This window comes from Aspergillus uvarum (genome assembly GCF_003184745.1).
Source record: "Aspergillus uvarum CBS 121591 unplaced genomic scaffold BO82scaffold_21, whole genome shotgun sequence".
In the NCBI taxonomy this organism is placed as follows: Eukaryota; Fungi; Ascomycota; class Eurotiomycetes; order Eurotiales; family Aspergillaceae; genus Aspergillus; species Aspergillus uvarum.
Genome location: NW_020291318.1, coordinates 178,709 through 196,335, shown reverse-complemented (window position 1 = coordinate 196,335; position 17,627 = coordinate 178,709). Strand labels below are relative to the sequence as shown.

The 17,627-nt window shown below is 51.2% G+C and overlaps 9 protein-coding genes across 9 annotated transcripts; 2 read left to right on the top strand and 7 right to left on the bottom strand.

The window, feature by feature from the left end:
- Window positions 1-25: 25 nt before the first annotated feature.
- BO82DRAFT_413273 (uncharacterized protein) lies at window positions 26-700 on the bottom strand. Its single transcript, XM_025639864.1, has one exon. It carries the CDS (start codon window positions 593-595, stop codon window positions 269-271), a length of 327 nt encoding a protein of 108 aa, XP_025492838.1. The 5' UTR covers window positions 596-700; the 3' UTR covers window positions 26-268.
- Window positions 701-2,116: 1,416 nt separating this feature from the next.
- Window positions 2,117-3,188, bottom strand: BO82DRAFT_413271 (uncharacterized protein; the record flags this gene model as incomplete). Its single annotated transcript, XM_025639863.1, has 2 exons — window positions 2,117-2,992; window positions 3,060-3,188. 2 exons carry the CDS (start codon window positions 3,186-3,188, stop codon window positions 2,213-2,215), a joined length of 909 nt encoding a protein of 302 aa, XP_025492837.1. The 3' UTR covers window positions 2,117-2,212.
- A 481-nt stretch (window positions 3,189-3,669) lies between these two features.
- Window positions 3,670-4,176, bottom strand: BO82DRAFT_364034 (uncharacterized protein; the record flags this gene model as incomplete). The annotated part of the gene is made up of 2 exons (XM_025636925.1): window positions 3,670-3,849; window positions 3,994-4,176. 2 exons carry the CDS (start codon window positions 4,174-4,176, stop codon window positions 3,670-3,672), a joined length of 363 nt encoding a protein of 120 aa, XP_025492836.1.
- A 21-nt stretch (window positions 4,177-4,197) lies between these two features.
- BO82DRAFT_401281 (uncharacterized protein) lies at window positions 4,198-4,592 on the bottom strand (the record flags this gene model as incomplete). Its single annotated transcript, XM_025639240.1, has 2 exons — window positions 4,198-4,394; window positions 4,469-4,592. 2 exons carry the CDS (start codon window positions 4,590-4,592, stop codon window positions 4,198-4,200), a joined length of 321 nt encoding a protein of 106 aa, XP_025492835.1.
- Window positions 4,593-5,033: 441 nt separating this feature from the next.
- BO82DRAFT_413268 (MFS transporter) lies at window positions 5,034-7,051 on the bottom strand. Its single transcript, XM_025639862.1, has 6 exons — window positions 6,962-7,051; window positions 6,479-6,892; window positions 6,287-6,416; window positions 5,980-6,228; window positions 5,879-5,926; window positions 5,034-5,826 (listed from the first exon to the last, which is right to left on the bottom strand). The coding sequence occupies exons 1-6, from the start codon at window positions 7,025-7,027 to the stop codon at window positions 5,255-5,257; spliced, it is 1,479 nt and encodes a 492-aa protein (XP_025492834.1). The 5' UTR covers window positions 7,028-7,051; the 3' UTR covers window positions 5,034-5,254.
- A 932-nt stretch (window positions 7,052-7,983) lies between these two features.
- BO82DRAFT_413262 (Zn(II)2Cys6 transcription factor) lies at window positions 7,984-10,435 on the bottom strand (the record flags this gene model as incomplete). The annotated part of the gene is made up of 7 exons (XM_025639861.1): window positions 10,203-10,435; window positions 9,884-10,151; window positions 9,740-9,834; window positions 9,098-9,678; window positions 8,925-9,044; window positions 8,586-8,867; window positions 7,984-8,519 (listed from the first exon to the last, which is right to left on the bottom strand). The coding sequence occupies exons 1-7, from the start codon at window positions 10,418-10,420 to the stop codon at window positions 7,984-7,986; spliced, it is 2,100 nt and encodes a 699-aa protein (XP_025492833.1). The 5' UTR covers window positions 10,421-10,435.
- A 767-nt stretch (window positions 10,436-11,202) lies between these two features.
- Window positions 11,203-12,313, bottom strand: BO82DRAFT_364031 (SDR family oxidoreductase; the record flags this gene model as incomplete). Its single annotated transcript, XM_025636924.1, has 6 exons — window positions 11,203-11,255; window positions 11,315-11,409; window positions 11,487-11,866; window positions 11,927-12,082; window positions 12,145-12,231; window positions 12,284-12,313. 6 exons carry the CDS (start codon window positions 12,311-12,313, stop codon window positions 11,203-11,205), a joined length of 801 nt encoding a protein of 266 aa, XP_025492832.1.
- A 1,335-nt stretch (window positions 12,314-13,648) lies between these two features.
- BO82DRAFT_333592 (general substrate transporter) lies at window positions 13,649-15,469 on the top strand (the record flags this gene model as incomplete). The annotated part of the gene is made up of 5 exons (XM_025633220.1): window positions 13,649-13,772; window positions 13,823-13,962; window positions 14,019-14,204; window positions 14,260-15,258; window positions 15,325-15,469. 5 exons carry the CDS (start codon window positions 13,649-13,651, stop codon window positions 15,433-15,435), a joined length of 1,560 nt encoding a protein of 519 aa, XP_025492831.1. The 3' UTR covers window positions 15,436-15,469.
- Window positions 15,470-16,384: 915 nt separating this feature from the next.
- Window positions 16,385-17,517, top strand: BO82DRAFT_353597 (uncharacterized protein). The gene is made up of 2 exons (XM_025634997.1): window positions 16,385-16,588; window positions 16,657-17,517. Exon 2 carries the CDS (start codon window positions 16,745-16,747, stop codon window positions 17,411-17,413), a length of 669 nt encoding a protein of 222 aa, XP_025492830.1. The 5' UTR covers window positions 16,385-16,588; window positions 16,657-16,744; the 3' UTR covers window positions 17,414-17,517.
- The last annotated feature ends 110 nt before the right edge of the window (window positions 17,518-17,627 follow it).

Sequence of the window (17,627 nt, the reverse complement as noted above, 5' to 3'; positions counted from 1 at the left end):
CTGCTGACTTCCCCCGGGAAGATAGTATTTCCGGCTATGATTAAAGTAGTAATATGAGCGAGCTACCTACGGAGTGCCGAGTAGAAGCAAACGACCTAGCGGATGAGGATATGTTCGGCTGCTACTTTGACCCGGAGACTACCTGCGACATCGACTGGGACTCAGACACATCTAGCGTCTGAGGAGCGAAACTGAAAAAGGCATTCTGGGGATACCAGTACCGCAACTATTAACCAATACCATGGGTGAGCAGTGACAGACAGACTCACTAACATGCCACGGCTAGGACCAGTTGGGCAGAGAAAGCTCTGGCCATCGGCAATTGAAACAGTCGGAATGATGAGGCATCTTTGGCCTCGGCTGGGCTCATCATCCCAACTGGTGTGACCAAACACTGGTGGTCACCATTAAGTCCGGGGATAATAAACCCATCCAGTATCGGTAGAATGCTTGCGCGGCCGGGATGGGACTTGGTCTTCGAATCTGCAGTATTGAGTCGATGGAGAATATTTCTGTCCTGCGACTGCGCTGGATCACTATCTGCGATGGTGACTTTGATGGCGACATATTTGTTAGTTTTCTGATCTCGTGCCATCTATAGAGTTGAGTATACGCCAAAGCCAAGCTTATACACGATATAGTATCGGGAATTCAACCACTCTCCTATGTTGATCGGATGGTATCCTCCTGGACGGTATCTAATGTTATTAGTTCCATGTGAACTGCCATCTCGAGCCACGGGCTTCAATGTACTGGCAATCGCTGAGAACAACCTAGAATGTAGCAAAATGCCATGTCCGGTGCGGATGGGCAAGAAAGCCGACTTGGTAAGATAAGAACGCGTTTGCAGCAACATGGATGAATCGACACACGAAACTACACTTGTCCGCATACTATAAACTTGTTGGGGAACTAATGGACTTCCTATTACTGCACAGGGCTTCTTCTGCGATGGGATTTGGTTAAAAGAAGATTCTCGTAAGCAGAGCGCTAATTCCTTAGAGAGGTGAGAGAGGAGGGAAGGACAGGAGGGGGGAAACGAGGAAAACGAGGGAATTAAGGGAGAGCTTGGCATTCGTTCGGTCGATATCGTTATCTTATCGATTGCTCCATGCAATGTGAAGGAAGCAGATGTCAACACAGCAAGGACACTCCTCTCAATGATCATTCACGTGGGAATCTGACCCCCATCCTATGGTACTAAGGCCCCTGGATTTCCAAGCCGAAATTTCTTGGGATTATCTCCGTGTGTTATCCTCGAGGAACACGAAAACGAGGTACGTGGTTCCCTTCTTCTCCTTGGTTCCCTCTGTCTTGCCTCAAATTTCGTTGCTGGATCCGGATACCCTCCGTACTAGCAGTATGGCTGGCCATATGAATTTCGCGAGGCGAAAGGAAGGCCACTGCCCTGTGAAAGACACTGTAGAGCGCATCCTTGGGTAGCTGGACTATTCACTTAGCGGCAATATAGCACAGACATAGAATACGCATTCACGGTAGAATGGGATGGAAAGCGATTGTTGGCACTAGCGAATGTTATCTCTTCTGCCTTCTTCCAGCCTGGACGCTGTGTGTCCACAAGTCCTGCAATGCAATGCCATAGCCTACTCGGCTCTTATCCCCTGCTCTTCGCTGCGGGAGGCAGAGGCCTCGATCAAGTTCGTTGATGGTAGTCGTTCGCGAAGATAACGTCTCAACGTGTACAAACCAAGTCTAGTTTCATGTCTGGATCACAGTCCGCCTCAAGATGATCTCCAACAACTTCATCGAGCTTGACTTTCCAAAGATGCGTTGATTTGCGTGCGGGGAGGATGGTCTAGTCTTTCCCTCAGACGACCTCTGTAGGAGGGGGTGGAGATGGAGGGTTCAACTGACCTCAGACTGCTGTTTCAAGATTACCATATACTCTTAAACTCTAATGACTAAGATGAATATGCACATACGAATCGTTCGATATCGATGTTTCAAGCCCAAACCTTCAAACTGCAGGAATCTGTATTGCCTTGGCATGGCAATTGAACTTGAAGCTGGCGCCCTCCCCGTCTCATATCTCAGTCAACAACAATCGGACACTGCTATCAGCAGAAAAATGGCAAACCCATGCCTTCATAATATTCTCCAGTTACATTGCAGTCTCCCTAACATTAACAACCGTTTGTAAACACATGCTCCGAGCAAATACCCCATGCTTCACAACAATCCCTTACAAACATCACAGAACAACAGCAGCAGCAAGCGCCACAGCAGCCACCCCGGCAACCACCCTAGCCTCCCCAGCAATCAAAGGCCCCGCGCCCTGGCTCTTCGACGAGGTCACCGAGTTCGTCGACGAGGCATGCTCCGTCCCGTTCGCCGTGCTCGTAAGCGTAACACTCGAAGTACCACTGGTCACACCCACCGAAGGACGGTTCTTGGCGCTCAATCCCGAAGTCCCAGCCGCGTGGGAGACCGTCACGGTGGCCGTCGGACCCGACGAGCTGAACAGCGTGAAGACCTCGTCGGTGGTGGCAATGGCTGTCGGCGTCAGCGGGTCAGCGGTGATGGTGACGGGGACGCGCGGAACGTCCTGCGTGACGAAGGTGTACTGCATGGCTTGCTCGGCGGGCCCGATATCGATAGACCTCGAGTTTGCCGCGGACAGCTCCGAGGCTGGCAGGTTGATTTGCACCCTGTTTATGACGGTGCAGGTCGCCCGGGGCATGTTGTCGAAGGCGCATAGCAGGGTTCCGAGCGTGCTGTTGTGTAGAGTACCACCGGGTTTTAATTGGGAGCTGAGGATGACGCTTTTTCTTTTGAGGTTGGAGGTGGTAAGGGGAATGAAGACAGGGACGTACTCTTCATAGTCAGCGGTATCTGTCATGGAAGTGACGATCTGAGTGGTCGATGGCTGAGCGATAACCGTCAGGCCCGCGTCAAAGCGGCAACTGGACATCTTCGGCGAGGTGGCTTCGGGGGGCAGGCAAGTGATGCTGTAGGTGGTTTCGTCTGCATTCTGGGAAAAACAACATCAATACATCAGTACACGGGTAGGTATGCCTTATGGGATCAAAGAGACTAACTCCGCCCATGATAGACGCAACGAGGCCTTCAGTCTGCGCTTCGTCCATTCCAATGAACATATCGGTCACGGTGGCCTGGGCAGCAAGGAGTCCGGCACGGAGCACGACGAGAATGGCCCTGAGGATCATGATCGCGTCGTCTGGAGGTCAGTTGGACTATGTGGAAGGTGCAAAGAACGAAGAGAAATAGTTTGGTCAGATGGAGTGTGAGGGAACGATAGATGTGAGAAGAGGATGTGGCGAGAGGGGGTTTAGACAAGAGACGGAGGGAGGCTGGACTGAGAAAAGGATGTGTTACTCAGACCGGCAGTGTCATACCTTCTTGACTTAGCAGGGGAGCAAATCTTCAAGGTTACCGACCAGAAACTGGGATAAGTTAAATATTGCTCGAGATACTGGATGCAACAAATGGTTGGAGACAGTCTAAGCGTCTATCCTTACGATTACTAGCTTTGAAACCAATTGAACGTGTATAGTACCTTCTAAGTAGTCCCTGTGTTAGCCAAGAGGTCTAAAGATGAGCATTCTTGTTAGCCGGTGCACTCGTATACAGCTGCTGTCCGTTCTTCCTGAAACCAGTGACAACAGCTTGGCTTTCCCTGCTGATAACTCACTGCGCAAAGCTATCCGCCATCTTAGCATTTGCGGCCTTGTTGCCATCAGGAATGTGGGCAGGGTTGAGCAGGAAATCACCGGAACTGTCGGTCGCCTTCTTGTAGAGGGTCGTCTGGCGCTGCAGGTCTTCCAAGATGGTAAGGTACATGTAGGTGCCGCGATCCGTGATGGTGTACTCTCCAGAAGGATAGCGGCGGTCAGCGCCTGGAAGGGATAAGCGATGTAATGGTGGTACTACGTGGAATATGCCGTCGCCCACGGAACCTAGTAGCCGGGAGATGAGCATCGGTGCGACAACAGCGGGACTGGAGCAACGTACCTGTCCAATGCCAATCCAAAGGTCAGAGTCCTTGATGCTGGTGGTAGACTTGACATGCCGTGAAAGGAACCTGGTACGACCAAGGGCGCTGCTGTTCTCGGCTGCAGTGTAGATGCTGGAGAACATGGTCAAAATGTCGGTCTTGTTCAGTTGAGCTGGGTTGGAGTGAGGGCCAACCGACATAAAGTGGTCGCGCCAGGCGTATCAGGCAGGGGCCTTGACCACGCCCCGTTGGATAGCAAGCGACTCTGCAGTAGGATTGTAGGTAATGGTAATGCCCATGTCCACGGTGTCGTCTTTAAGGTAATGGATGGACTCGATTGTGTCACTCTTGTACCAGGCGACCCTGAATGGTGCGGTACCATTTCCCACGCTCGAGTTGATGGAAGTATTCGCGAGTACTGCAACAAGATGATGAGTCAGTCGATTAGGTTGCACATCTACTGATCCTCAATGAGACCACTTTGTCCAGCACCGCCGTTCCCAATGCGAAGCTTCACATCGGTAGCAGAACTGTAGCCTCCGTTGTACAATGTAGTCAGGTCGACGGCAACGGCAAAAGAAGCCAGTGCTCCGAGTAGCGTACTGTGGTAAAGCATTCTGAGCAGCTGGATGCAGAAGAGTAAGCATAGTGGCTGGCGCTTGATCCTGCTTCCTCTGGGGTGCAGCGCCTGTTGTTCAACGCTTTTCTTGTCGAGGGAACCATACATGTCTCGAGAGCCCCTTGCTCGATCGAATAGTTGTGTTGGGACCCAGCCTCGAGACTTATGTCATCGAGTCTAGAAGGAAGAGAGGGGAGTGAGTCCATGCAGCATGGTCAACTGCGTCTGAGCAAGTATCCTGGCACGGGTCTCAAGTCTGAAGGTCACTGGAGCGATACAAAGCGAGGGTACGAGCTCGAAGACAGAGTATTTGCAAACAGGATGGAGAACACCGGAGGATAGAAAGACAGGGGCCTCAGAATTGCATACGAACAAACTCCTGAGCGATATGGGAGGAAGGAATCCGGGTGCACGATTCGGCCCTTTTCAAGTCCTCCTTCTCTTTCCAGCCTTAATGCTAAGGCTGCGAGTTTCATTACCGCAATCTCACTACAGCTCAAACGACATCATCCTTTCTCTGCTTTACTAGCAATCAACTCAGTCACCGCCTTGAACCCACAATCTATTTTGCCACTCCATCTCTCGTCATTAAGCATTACTCTATCACGCATATCGCGGTCTAAAGTTCATAACATCATAGCATCATTTACCTCCACCCCCTAAACCTCTTCCACGGGAGTAGTAGGTCTAGTCGCCATCATCTCCTCCTTGCGCCTCCTTTCATCCTCCATCAACCGCTGACAGAACGGACTTTTCCGCCGAATCCACTCCCCCTTGTAGATAAACATCACTGGAATAGGGATACACGCCAGGCTCGTAAATCCCAGGATCGACGTCGCCCACCCCACGCCCAGCGCAGAGTACATGGGGTCGGCCGCCAGCGGGAACACTGCACCCAGAATACTTCGGGTGATGAGCGAGGCGGACAGCGCGCTCGCGGAGTAGATCTTGTACGCGTCGGTGACATAGGTCAGGAGCGAGATGAAGAGTATCTGATAGCCGACGCCAAAGAACAACCCGGAAAGAACCGGGACCAGCCAGTAGACCTGGCGGTCGGCCGTCCAAGCAAGCCAGAAAAGACTGATGGTGAGACATGGGCCACCGATCAGGCAGATCGGCAGGCGCTGGTACTCCGGGATGGTCGTCCACTTCTTGCCCTGGGCTTTGGCTTTTTCATAATAGATATCGTAGTAAAGAGAGATGAGGCCGGAGGAGGCCGCGCCAACGCCAACTGTGTTGTTCATTAGCATCGTAGACATAGCTGGGACCTGCGAGAGTCATACTGGGTAGAAAGCACAGTGAAGTCTGCTGCACATTGAAGCCGTAAGTTCCTGTACAGCCTCGTCAGTATACCGTCCACAAAAGATGCTTTGAAGTGTATTACCTTCAAAAATGATTGGGTATGCTGCAAAGCAAAAGAAAATGAGAGCATAGGCAAATGAAATATAGAGAGCAATGAACAGGATAATAGGCTCGAAGATGACCATAGTGATAGGTCGGGTGAAGATTTCAAGCAGGCTGGAATTCACCTCCACCTTTTTCAACTCCAGCTGGGAGATGTAGTTGTCTGTCTTGAAGGTGCTGTTCAGCTCCTTCACTTTCTTTTTGAGGATGACGCGCGCAAAAGTCTCTGCTCGGCAGCCCGTCAGTATGCAAAAAGTCCGTGAAACGGCATATCACTGGCCACGTACCCGGAAGAAATAGTGCACCAATCCAGCAGCTTCCAGCCAGTATCAGGTCGATGCGAAAGGTCCAGCGCCAACCATATTGGGCGCTGCACCCCGACATGATTGGTCCCACGATTGGCCCGAAGCTTGCAGCCTATTTCTCTCGGTTATTTTGTGTTCAATCGCATTCAGCAAGGGGGTGCCTGGTCAACGTACAGACATATAAAAGGTCATCACACGGCCACGGTTCCGAGGGCTGGAGAACATGTCCGCATAGACACCACCAACAACGGTCTGCGGTGCAGCGCCCATCGCACCACAGATAAACCGGAAGATCAATAGTGATGGCCAATTCGGAGCGAAAGCACAGGCAAGTGTCGCTAGAACAAAGACCGTGAAGCTTCCAAGTAGAACAGACTTTCGTCCAATGGTTTCACTCAGCGGACTGAATCCCAAGGGACCGACGACATATCCGATGAGGAAAACTCCTGTAGGCAGCACCTTTTGCGAGCCTCCATCGACGCCAAAATCCTCCATGATGTACGGGACCACATTGCTAGGCAGGGAAGACGATATTCCTGAATTCAGCACAAGGAACAACGCGGCGAGGACTGTATATATCTTCTTGGCCTATTGGTTTGTATCAATTGGTCAGCTCATGGAAGATGACACTCCGGGCACCGCAGCCAGAACACATACATGACTCCAGTTGGTAGGATGTGCTATCGAGTCGTGATCGAAGTCTACCACAATTTGATCGTCCATCAGTCTGGTCAACTGATATCCCTCTATAAGCTTTGTACTCGGATCTTCTGAAAGGCCGGATAGAATTCGACCATTGTGACTAATATGCTTATCATCTGGTATGTCGCATGAGAAGTGAGCTCTGCAAGGGTGCGCTTCGAGTCCTTACCTGCAACAACAAGTCTGGGTTTAGAACCCTCGACTTCTGAATCTGGAGCCATAATGTCTCCTCGAACCAAATGAATAAATCTCAAAAAAACAAGAACGATGCACCAGAATCCGATTGTATTGTGTATACCCTCATCTTTCCCGCCATTGCGGGCCCCGAACATTATATATGTTTGTCACTTGTGGGACCCTACAGAAATAGGGTATCAGTGAGTCACGATAACAACGTAACTCTGCAAGCATTGAGGCATTTGATGGAGCTCTTGGCTTGGAGTATGTCTTGAATGCCCAATGGGAGACCTTGTTTATTAGGATCTTGTCAATCGCCAGATCGGGACCGGACCGGCCCCGGTGCAGCGGGATGCCCGCACAACGGCCCCGACCTGGAGCCGGTTCACAATTTTGATGTTGGCAACACAGTCTAGAACTTCGTGAGTCCAGAATTTTCAGTAGCCCGTCATGCAGCACGCTAATGGCCCACTCCAAGGGACGATCACCAGACACCAGGGCACTTATGCAGAGAGTCCCAAGCCCGTTCTACAGCATTGGCTGGGATATGGCCCATGTCCGGTTGGCGAGCCCACCGCAACTTTGTCGCAAAATTGCCTTCTCACTCGCATACCATTCTTGACTTTCTGTCGACATACAGATTATCGCATGTGATATTCGACTGCGCGACAAGCGTGGCTTCCACAGACGTGTCAGGGATTACCTGTCTTCGTGCGAACCACCCATACATCACCCACACATCACCTGTCCCCACGTTAAACATGTGGTGCTAGCCATATGCTGTTGTTTCAGATTGTCGGTTACTGCGGCATAGAAGGCATGGCAGGCAGAAAATCGAATATGTCGTTCTGCTCTTCCTCGAACAAACCGAACGAATCTGCAATCGGGTGACATAGATTCCAGTTGGGAGCTTCCATGGGCCCTGGTGGCCGAGGTGGAAATTGCCTGGGAGGGGCAGATCTGTCAGTATTGGGTATCGAAAGCAGGTCAGTGTCTTTGACCCCTTGGTGAATCGCCTCCGTGGCTCCATAGCTGGGTTGCTCTGACGGTGCCGATGCAGACGACATAGGTACTTTACTGCCGTCTAGACCCTTGTCCAAAAGCAGCTGCTCATTCGCACGTCTACTTTCATCGTGAACATGGAAGCAATCGTCACCCTGTCCGCGCTGGCTCGCGACAAGCGCGCGACCATAGTTGACAAAGATCGACACAGTTCGGTGGATATCCGGGTATGGGGGTTGCTTTAGAAGGTCACATATGAGTTGGGCCCGTTCAAGGAGCAGGTCTTGATCAATCAAGTCTGGCCTCCATCTTGCGATTCGTAATGCGAATGTTGCTGTATGGGGTCAGATGTTCGGTGTCACCATTCACAACAGGGATTATGGCTGGTGGGATCACTCACTGACAAATGCAATTGTCAAAGCTGGATATGTAGGAGTCCATGTCAATTGACATCGATATGATGTTTCTGATATGATCAAACCCAGCTGATCAATGGTTGCTGAGGCAAGCGAGCGCCACAAGTGGGAAACATCCGGATCATCTGTTTCTGAGTCCGATTCGGTGCTGCCACACTGAAGCTTTTGGATCCGCGCCAACGATGCACAAAATGCAAATATCCGAGCATAATTATGCATCAACTTGAGACTGCATCGTTGAAATGCGCCCGCATGAAAGCCATTATCTTCAAGAAACCTTCAGTCAGCATCTCCGAGCATGGTGGGCGGAAATGGGGTCTTACTATTATGAATCTCATCCCAGGTATTCCACCAAGTCTGTAACCTTGCCATGACAGCCGGTAATTCAACGCCAACGATTTCATGAATGGTCTTCGAATTCTCAATAATCATCCGGAATTGACCTAACAAGATCAGTGAAAAAAGAACCGAGGAATATAGTCAAGCGTGCACTTACTCCGAAGCTGGTGAATCTCAATAATGCAAATCGTGCGCATATCGCAAGGTAATGAGAGCGGGTAATCGAGGAATTTGCGTAGTTTCGTAGTATCGACAGCGTCAATTCTTGATTTCCGACCTGTGCCGGACGCGACATCCAGTTCGAGTGTGAAACTGATCAGCCAAGTCCTAGTCTGCCACACCAGCTTCCGCTCTTCCAAAGTCGCGGAGAGAGCACTCCGAGGTACATTCTGTTGTGAAAGCAGGGTGTCTAGCGATTTTTCAAGCCCCGAGTCAAGGGCAGTGCGTAGGATCAGCGCTGTCGAGAACCATGTTTTCTCCGAGTAGGCCGCGAGCAGAACCATCCCCTGAACAGTTTCGACTTTAGTTGGTCGCTCGAAGAAACTGTCCTCTGCCAGTCGCTGTGCTTCATCCTGTAGTACCCGCTGGAGGTGGGTGTTGCTTCGCAGGTCGAGGACAGCCCGGCTGGCTATGTAGATCATGACCGAGAAGCAGAAGAGTGAGCGCGAGCGGATCGAATCGAAGGTGTCTCGAATGGGATCGAACAACGCAAGGAAGTTCTTACTGCCGTTGAAGAACCTGGATCCGAGAGTCAACATTGTCTTCGCCCATGTGCTTGGGTGAATGCTATTTAACCTACCGTTCATACATCGACCGTGCCTGCTCCTCACTGATGATGCCTCGCGCGATAACATCACTTCTCAGATCGGCCTTGTTCGAACTATCCATGAAGATCTGGTAGCTGGGTTAGCAATATGTGCTCTGTGCTATGGGCGCGACTTACGCTGCTAGACCCAAGCAGATTCACTGACATGGAGTGCACGACCGAGACCGGGGCAATCATATCGTTGGGGCTTAACTGCTGGCTGCTGTCTTGACCGTGTTTCTCGGAGGCGCCTGGCGAGCGGAGGTCCCCTGAGTCAGGCAGGGAGTCGAGCGCGCTGTCCAGCGGATTCTCCTGTACGACCGGGCCAGGTGAATATTCCTGCTCGCGAGTCGACGGGGTGTTGAACCCGGTCGGTTCATTCCACGGCGATCTTGCTATCTGTCGTCTACACAGGGAGTCAGCCCAGTTGCACCGGATAAATTTCCGAATCACCTACCGAGAGGGCCTGGGAGACTCGTGGCGCTGGCTGCGCCGCCTTCCATCCACGATGGGATCGAGAATACAGTCGCGACCAGCGCTGCGACAGCGCGCACAGGGAACCTGACTGCGTGCGTCGCACCGCATTTTCTGTTTCCTGCACCAGCGACATGCTTTGAAGAAGCGCGGGGGAGCATTCCCCGATCGGAAGCGTAATTCCGAGATCCTCTCACTCATGATTGTGATTGCTAGCCTGGAGATGTTGGGAAATTCTCCGCCTCGGGATGGTTTGCGGGGAAAGTTGGAACGTGGAGAGCAACCTAATTACGGAGCGGCTTCTCGGTGGGTTTGGGCCGAGTTGCGCCTATGCTTCCTCAGAGCCGAGTGGGGAACCAACAGACTGCCACAGGGCTATCCAAGAGATCAACTGCAATTGTTCTCTGCAACTGTGTTTATTTCTATTTCAGACTGTAACGAACAGGAGGATTAATCACTACTACAGCAAGAGGTACAGTACAATAACTTATTCCGCACGCCTATCACTGAACCCAATGATATACTCTCGAACGTGCAATGCAGTCGTGATTAAGAGAAAGATCTGCCCACAAAAGATACCCATCGCTAGATTGCTAATGGTAGTACCTATCGGTTTCCAGAAGTTCTCGGCTCTCCAAGATGTGGAGAGCATATGCACTCCTGATGTCATTCGAGCCCCTTGCTTGCATACAAGTGCTGCACAAGCTGAACTGAATTCAAGAGGAATCTCAGATGATCGGAGATCAACCCTGGCAGTTGAGCTGTGTCACCACCATCTTATCTTAGATCAGATATGGAAGTCGAGCCTTGAATTGCGATAATGTTTGCCTGGTTGTAAGTCTTTGTATGTTGCGCACAATAGAAGCCCGGTGCAGCTTCATTTGCCTCCGAAGCGCTGCAGTCCCTGCTATCGTTACAGCTTGCTTGAAATCGATCATTTTGGGTCGTATGACCGTGTAAACAATGGCTTACCCATGCCTGAATCAAGCATTTCTCTGGTTCCATTCCCGATCAAACACATTGAGCGACCGTTGAGCTACGAAACAATCGTTAGCACCTCTCAGCTCCTGTAATCAACTCATCACACCGACGCACCAGACGGAACAATATCCAGCGCCTTAACCGACGCATTCACCGGCTGTTGCAACATAAACACCGCCGCGCGTGCGATATCCTCCGACACCAGAGGCCTAAAATACCCGATCAGCGCAATGCTCCTACCCAAACTCTTCCCCACGCCGACCCGACTCGTCTGGGGACAACATACTGATACCCCTCGAAAAACTGATCATACATCTCCTTGTCATGCCCCACGCGCAGCGAGTGAAAGTTCGTGGCCACACACCCCGGCCGCAGCGCCAGGACCCGGATATTCGTGCCGCTTAGTTCATTGCGGAGCGCGTTCGTGAACCCTTCCTGTGCGGCTTTGTTGGTGTGGTAGACGCACTCCCCGGAGAAGGGGGGGACTTCCAGCCCCGTGACGGAGGTGATGTTAAGGATCGTGCCGGCTTTGCGAGGGATCATGGAGGCGTTCAGCACGGCGTGGGTGACGAACATCCAGCCGTTGATGTTGGTGTTGTTCATGGTCAGGATGTCGGCGATTTTGAGCTCGTGGAAGGGTGCGGGGGCGCCGAGGGCGAGGCCAGCCTTTGTGATTGAGGTCAGTCATGTTTATTCTGTGATAAGGGAGGGGGAGGGATTGAGGACATTGTTGATGAGGATGTCGATCTGATTGAGTTCTTGGGTGACGGAGTTCATCGCGGACTCGACTGCTTCGTACGATTGGATGTCGACTGCTTTGCTGATGATTTTGACGCTTGGGTGTTGTTCCTGGATCCTGCTCGCCAGGGCTTTGAGTTTGTCCTAAGTATATTTTAGTATGGAATGTCTTTCCCGTCATGATAACATTTCAATAAATTTCTTACTTCCGACCGCGCGAACAAAATCAAATTGGCACCCTGTTCTGCTACTGAATTGGCAATCGCCTCGCCAATGCCCATCGAAGCTCCGGTCTGCAGCTATATTAGCTTGAATCACGATGGGAGAGATGAGATTGTCACGCACAATGAGCACATTAAGTCCCTGCAGCGACATATTGAGGGCTGATTTCTTCTTGTTGTCAAAAGAGTAGTAATTGTGCCTCGTGAGTGCGTTGTTGAGGGTTCAAACGGGGTATTTTTGAAGATATCCACATGAAGACTGGAACGTCATAGTGGGTACATGTTCAGGGTCTCGATTTCTAATCATCAAAGCTTCAGCATCGTTCATTGGCCAGACCTTGCGCCATGGACCGTCGGGCTCCAAATCGAGTGTAGACATCGGTGGAAGTTTTACATAGTAATGGTATTCATTCATCTTGTCGAGAATGATAAGGTTTCTCGGCTCTCATCTTGTTCAGTCCGCTCTTTTCAATCGGCCCGTGCACATCATACATCATGGACCCGTCCTAAGTCTTGTGTAAAGCCATAATTAGATTGAGCTTTTCCAGGGACAACCTGAGTAAGCAGAGACGATCATAAATAGGTGATGGTTCGTGTCCACTACTAGTTCTGTCGTGAAACGGGCTTTCCAGAACACATATGGTCGACGGTGGGGCAACACATAACTATAAAAGGTCTCCGCTGAGTGGGGAGGATAGAGCATCACCAAAATGATTTTGCCCGAGGTTGCTCGCATATGCCTAGGGACTTCAGAGGTAGAACCATGAAACAAAAGTGCGCATGGTCCTTCGGGTGTGGCTCCTGGGGCTGGGATGAAAACGGCACTTGAAGCAGTAAAGGCATCAAAACAGCGACCTTCGGATAGCATGAGCAGTAAAAGTAGGCAGCTCGAGATGTATGGATGCAGAATGCTAGGATGAGGAATAAGACTAAGAGTCGGCTCGAGTCCAGACGATCGAGGCCTCGAGCCCCTAGCATATATCGGTCGAGATACACTCAAGTAAGTCGTGGTCAGCTCCGAATTCCCATATGCGCTGCTACTGAGATGCTGCAATGCAACCTGGTTTACTAATATGGTAGCCGACTGATTCGGGAGTGGTCGTAGATTTTGAGAGCTGGGCCATCCTGCAAATCACCGATTCCTGGCAGATGCAGCGATATCGACAGATATGCGCGAGCCTTCGCTCATACTCGGGAGGAATGTTGGAAAGGTTCACCCCAGTGTGTTCGGAGACAGGTGCTTCGAGGAAGCCTTATCATTCGCGTTGAAGCTACCTGCCAGCTGATAGGACCTCTGCGAAGAAAACTGGCCACAGTTGTACGTGAGGGTCGACTCCTTGCCTCGGGCGCATGAGGTGCAGTCATGAGATATTTTTGTCGCGCTACATTTGTGCGCCATTTATGCCCTGCTACCCTTAGAAAGGATAGTATTGTATATATTGTGTCTGGGAGGACCGTTGCGAAAGTGAGTGAGTGTTGAAGGGCAACCATGGGGCTCATTACAGAAACAAGCCAGCCTCCAAAGGAGTCTCCAAAATGGTCCGTCAACTCCTATCTGTTGACGAACGCAATCATTTTTGCATTGGCAGGGATCTGTAAGGGCTTTGATGAAGGTGAGAGGCAGAGCTCCACCGTCCAAATCATCAGGCATCTAATTCAGCAGCGAACATCGCATGTCTTGTCGTACAGTCCCGGTTCCGCGTCACATTCGGGGTCGATAGACAGTCACCAGACGAATATGCCAACACGAAAGGGTGGATCGTATCGATTTTCACAGCTGGGGCAATCTTTGGCTGTCTGGCTGTGAGCCAACTCCCACCACTTCATGAATACCTGACCTGCTGACCAAGACTCAATAGTGCTTGCCAGTTAATGACCGCTTGGGAAGAAAGTGGAGTTTGCGTCTGTCAACGTTGATCTATGCAGCAGGAGTCGCCGGGCAGGCGCTCAGCCATGGCAATCTGTCAGCCTTTTACGCATCCAGGTTCATCGCTGGATTTGGTGGTGGAGGCATCACTGTCGTTCCTTCGATGTATATTTCGGAGGTAATGCATATTCATCGGCATGGAGAGTGGGAGTATCGGCTTATCAGGCATTTAGATTGCACCCAAGAGAATTCGCGGACTTCTCGCTATCCAGTACTCCACCTGCCAACAGCTGGGTTCTGTCTTCGGCTTTTTCATCAACTATGGCCTCACCAAGGCGTATGCTGGAAAGGACCTGCAATGGATGGTTCCTACATTGCTCCAGCTAGTACCGGCGGTAATCTGGGGTTTTGGGACGTTTCTGTGTGTGGAATCTCCTCGATGGTTACTGTACGTCGGCCGGCGCGAACAAGCCATTGCCACGGTATCCCGACTCCGCGGCTTGCCCAATGGCCATACCGAAGTGATTTCCGACATCCAGATCATGGAATCGCAGATCTTGTACGAGCGGGAGGCTGTCGTGGGAGCGACGCAGTGGGACCTGGTGAAAGAAGTGCTACTTCCAGTCGAAAATCGACGCCGCTTCCTGCTTGTCTTCATGGCGCACCTATTCTCTCAATGGTCGGGCGCGAGTGCCATTACTCAATATCTCCCCACAATCTTCGGCTACTTGAATATGCCGAGTGAGACCGCCTCGCTAGCGACCGGTTTCTACGCGGTGGTCAAGTTTGTCAGCTGCCTAATCTTCTCATTGCTGGTGATTGATTTCATCGGACGTCGGAGGTCTCTGATGACGGGGATCACGCTTCAAACCACCACCCTGGTCTACCTGGCGTGCTATCTTGGCATCGCTCGCACGATGACCGCGGCCCACATCTCCAATACCCCGAGCGCATCTCGAGCCTCGACGGGAGCTGTGGCAGCTATCTTCATCCATGGGGTTGGGTGGAACATCGGGTGGCATGGTATGCCGTATCTAATCGGGGCAGAAGTGTACCCGATCCGCATCCGATCGCTGGCTGTTTCGATGGGCATGGCCTTTCACTGGGTGTTCTTCTTCGGATGTTCTCGGGCGACTCCCGATATGCTGGAGGTAATGCAAGAATGGGGCGCATTCGCCTTCTTTGCCTGCATATGTTTTGTTTCTCTGATTTATGTGTTCTTTGCGATGCCGGTAAGTGTCCCCCTAGTGCGGTGATCTTGAGGATTCCACGCGGGCGGAGTCGCTAAGTTTGTTCAGGATACGACCGGACGATCTTTGGAGTCACTGGATAGTTTGTTCCAGCGGCCCTGGTACAAAGTCTACCAGGTGGCCTATGCAAAGAATGACAATGTGGGAGGCGTGGTGTAAAAAAAAAAAAAAGTAGCAGTGGAAGGGAGATGGGCTGGTCTAGTTCTATTACTGTGTATCTCCGGTCTGTCAGCAGTAAGTGATAGAAATGGCACGAGACCCCAGGCACTTGATAAGGTATCCTATGGTCCTCTTGATAATTAACTTGACCATAATCTGACGAGATGAAAGAAGAGTGCACGAAACGGGAAGTGGTCAATTTAGCCGGCCAACCTGGCCCAGTGCGACGCTGAAGTGTAACCACCCGGTTCGGTGTATTCGGAAGAGGGGGAAACAATCGATTGGAGGAGGAAATCCGAGGGCTCAGCTGTGGCGGCCATGTGCAAGAGTGCCGCTGCACCTCCACTCACTGGTGGCTCACTGAACACGCACCCAATCCCTTGGTTGCTCCCCATGGTGGCTTCGGTACCATATCCATCCATGATCTGGTGATCTATAGACCAAAGCAGGGATTCAAATGACAGTTCTGCAACCTTGTCACCGCTATAGCATGTATCCCTCCCTATTGGTCTGCAGAATGCCCAATTCCAATATTCGCTGTTTGGGGTGGGTTGGCGTGAATACCTGCGGGATGTTGAAAATGGTTCAGACGTCAGACCAAAAAACCACTTCCATCTTCACATGAATGATTGATCGATTCCAGTTTCCATTCTTCTAGAAGAGAAGGAAGCCCCATTGAACCGACGGTAAACCCCAGGTCAATCATCCACAGGAGGAGATACACAAACCGGGATATATCGACTCTATTCTCTTGAGTTCTGACGAGACAAAAGCCAGAAACATGCTGGACACGGCACGAAGAACCGACCAGTGAGAGCTAGTCTCGTTCAAAAGAAGCGTCGTGTGTCGGAAGTAAGTATAAACCTAAAATACCGGATGGGCGTAGCAAAGATAACTACCCCAACGCAGAGGAAAGCATAGCTTTCCTGTTTTCGAATAGCACAATCTTGGTACAGGACAACAACAACCACCACGAAGCAAAACACCTTCTCTCGGGCCCCGCTACCAAGTAAACTCTCCCTAGTATTTCTACCCCAACTTGGCAACGGTCTAGTTCAAGGATAAGTCTATCGTGAAGCACATGGGTCGGATGCAAGCACGTTAGGGCCGCAGCTGGCTCCAGCATGATGACACAGTCGATCATAAGCCTACCCTAACTCAAGGATGGAGTCAATTAGCAGACTAAAGCATGTGCAAGAACAATAAGAAGGAAGACTCCACTTTCTCCAGCTGCGGCGTGGCCGCATGCTAGTATGTGCATGATCCCATTACGTCCCATTCCAGCTCTTCAACCAGTACTGCCGCGACCATGATGCTTAGTATAGCATCGATTCTATCCCAGATTCCCCAGCACCCCGAGCAGATTGACCTGCTCCAGCACACCCTCCTCTATTTGGTGATCATCTTCTATCACTCGCAATATCACGCCCCCAGCTATCACGTCAAGTTCTCCAAGCATAAACTCGTTCTCTCCCTTCACATCGGCACAGGACTTTTCGAGGTTTTCGAATACCGCCTCCGTCGCGTCCAGCTCGCCCATGATAGGATTCTGCCCAGTGAGCTGGACGTAGTTTCCTGCCTAGTCTGGTCAGCCACCAGTCTTCAGCTGGTTAAGACACTTCGTCGCGGCGATCCCCAGACAACGCGCCCTCCCTACCAAGCAGGAGCCATTCTGCGCCCCGTCGTATGTGTGCTCGCCTACCTGCTGCAGAGCCCCGACCTGCATCGGCTCTCAATTTATGCGCTGGACAGCTTCGTCTATGCACGCGTCTTCATCTTCTTCTTCCATTATACCCCCTATCTGCGGCCTAGACCTGATGAGCAGGCAAAGGCGTCCACAGTTGAGAAACACCTGGTGACGGGGTTGCAGAGGCTGGGGTTCGCTGAGTTACAGGAGCTCCGAAGGGTCACAAACCAGCAGGCATTGAAGAAGCCGCTGACGGATGACTATGTCTCCAGCAGTGAAGCATCTGGTTGAGGATGTAGATCTTTTGACAGTCGCAGGCGTTAGTATCCCGGAGCTAGAGGTGTGATTGTAGAATTCCCCCCGCATTGTATGGAAATATATCTTCGCGGACGTCGTGCACTGCGGGATGGGAGTGAAGAAGTTGTTCGATGAATGTCCCACAACTAATTTAGGATCCCCTGAAATAGAATCATAATCAATGCATTGTTTTGGATATTTAACGAGG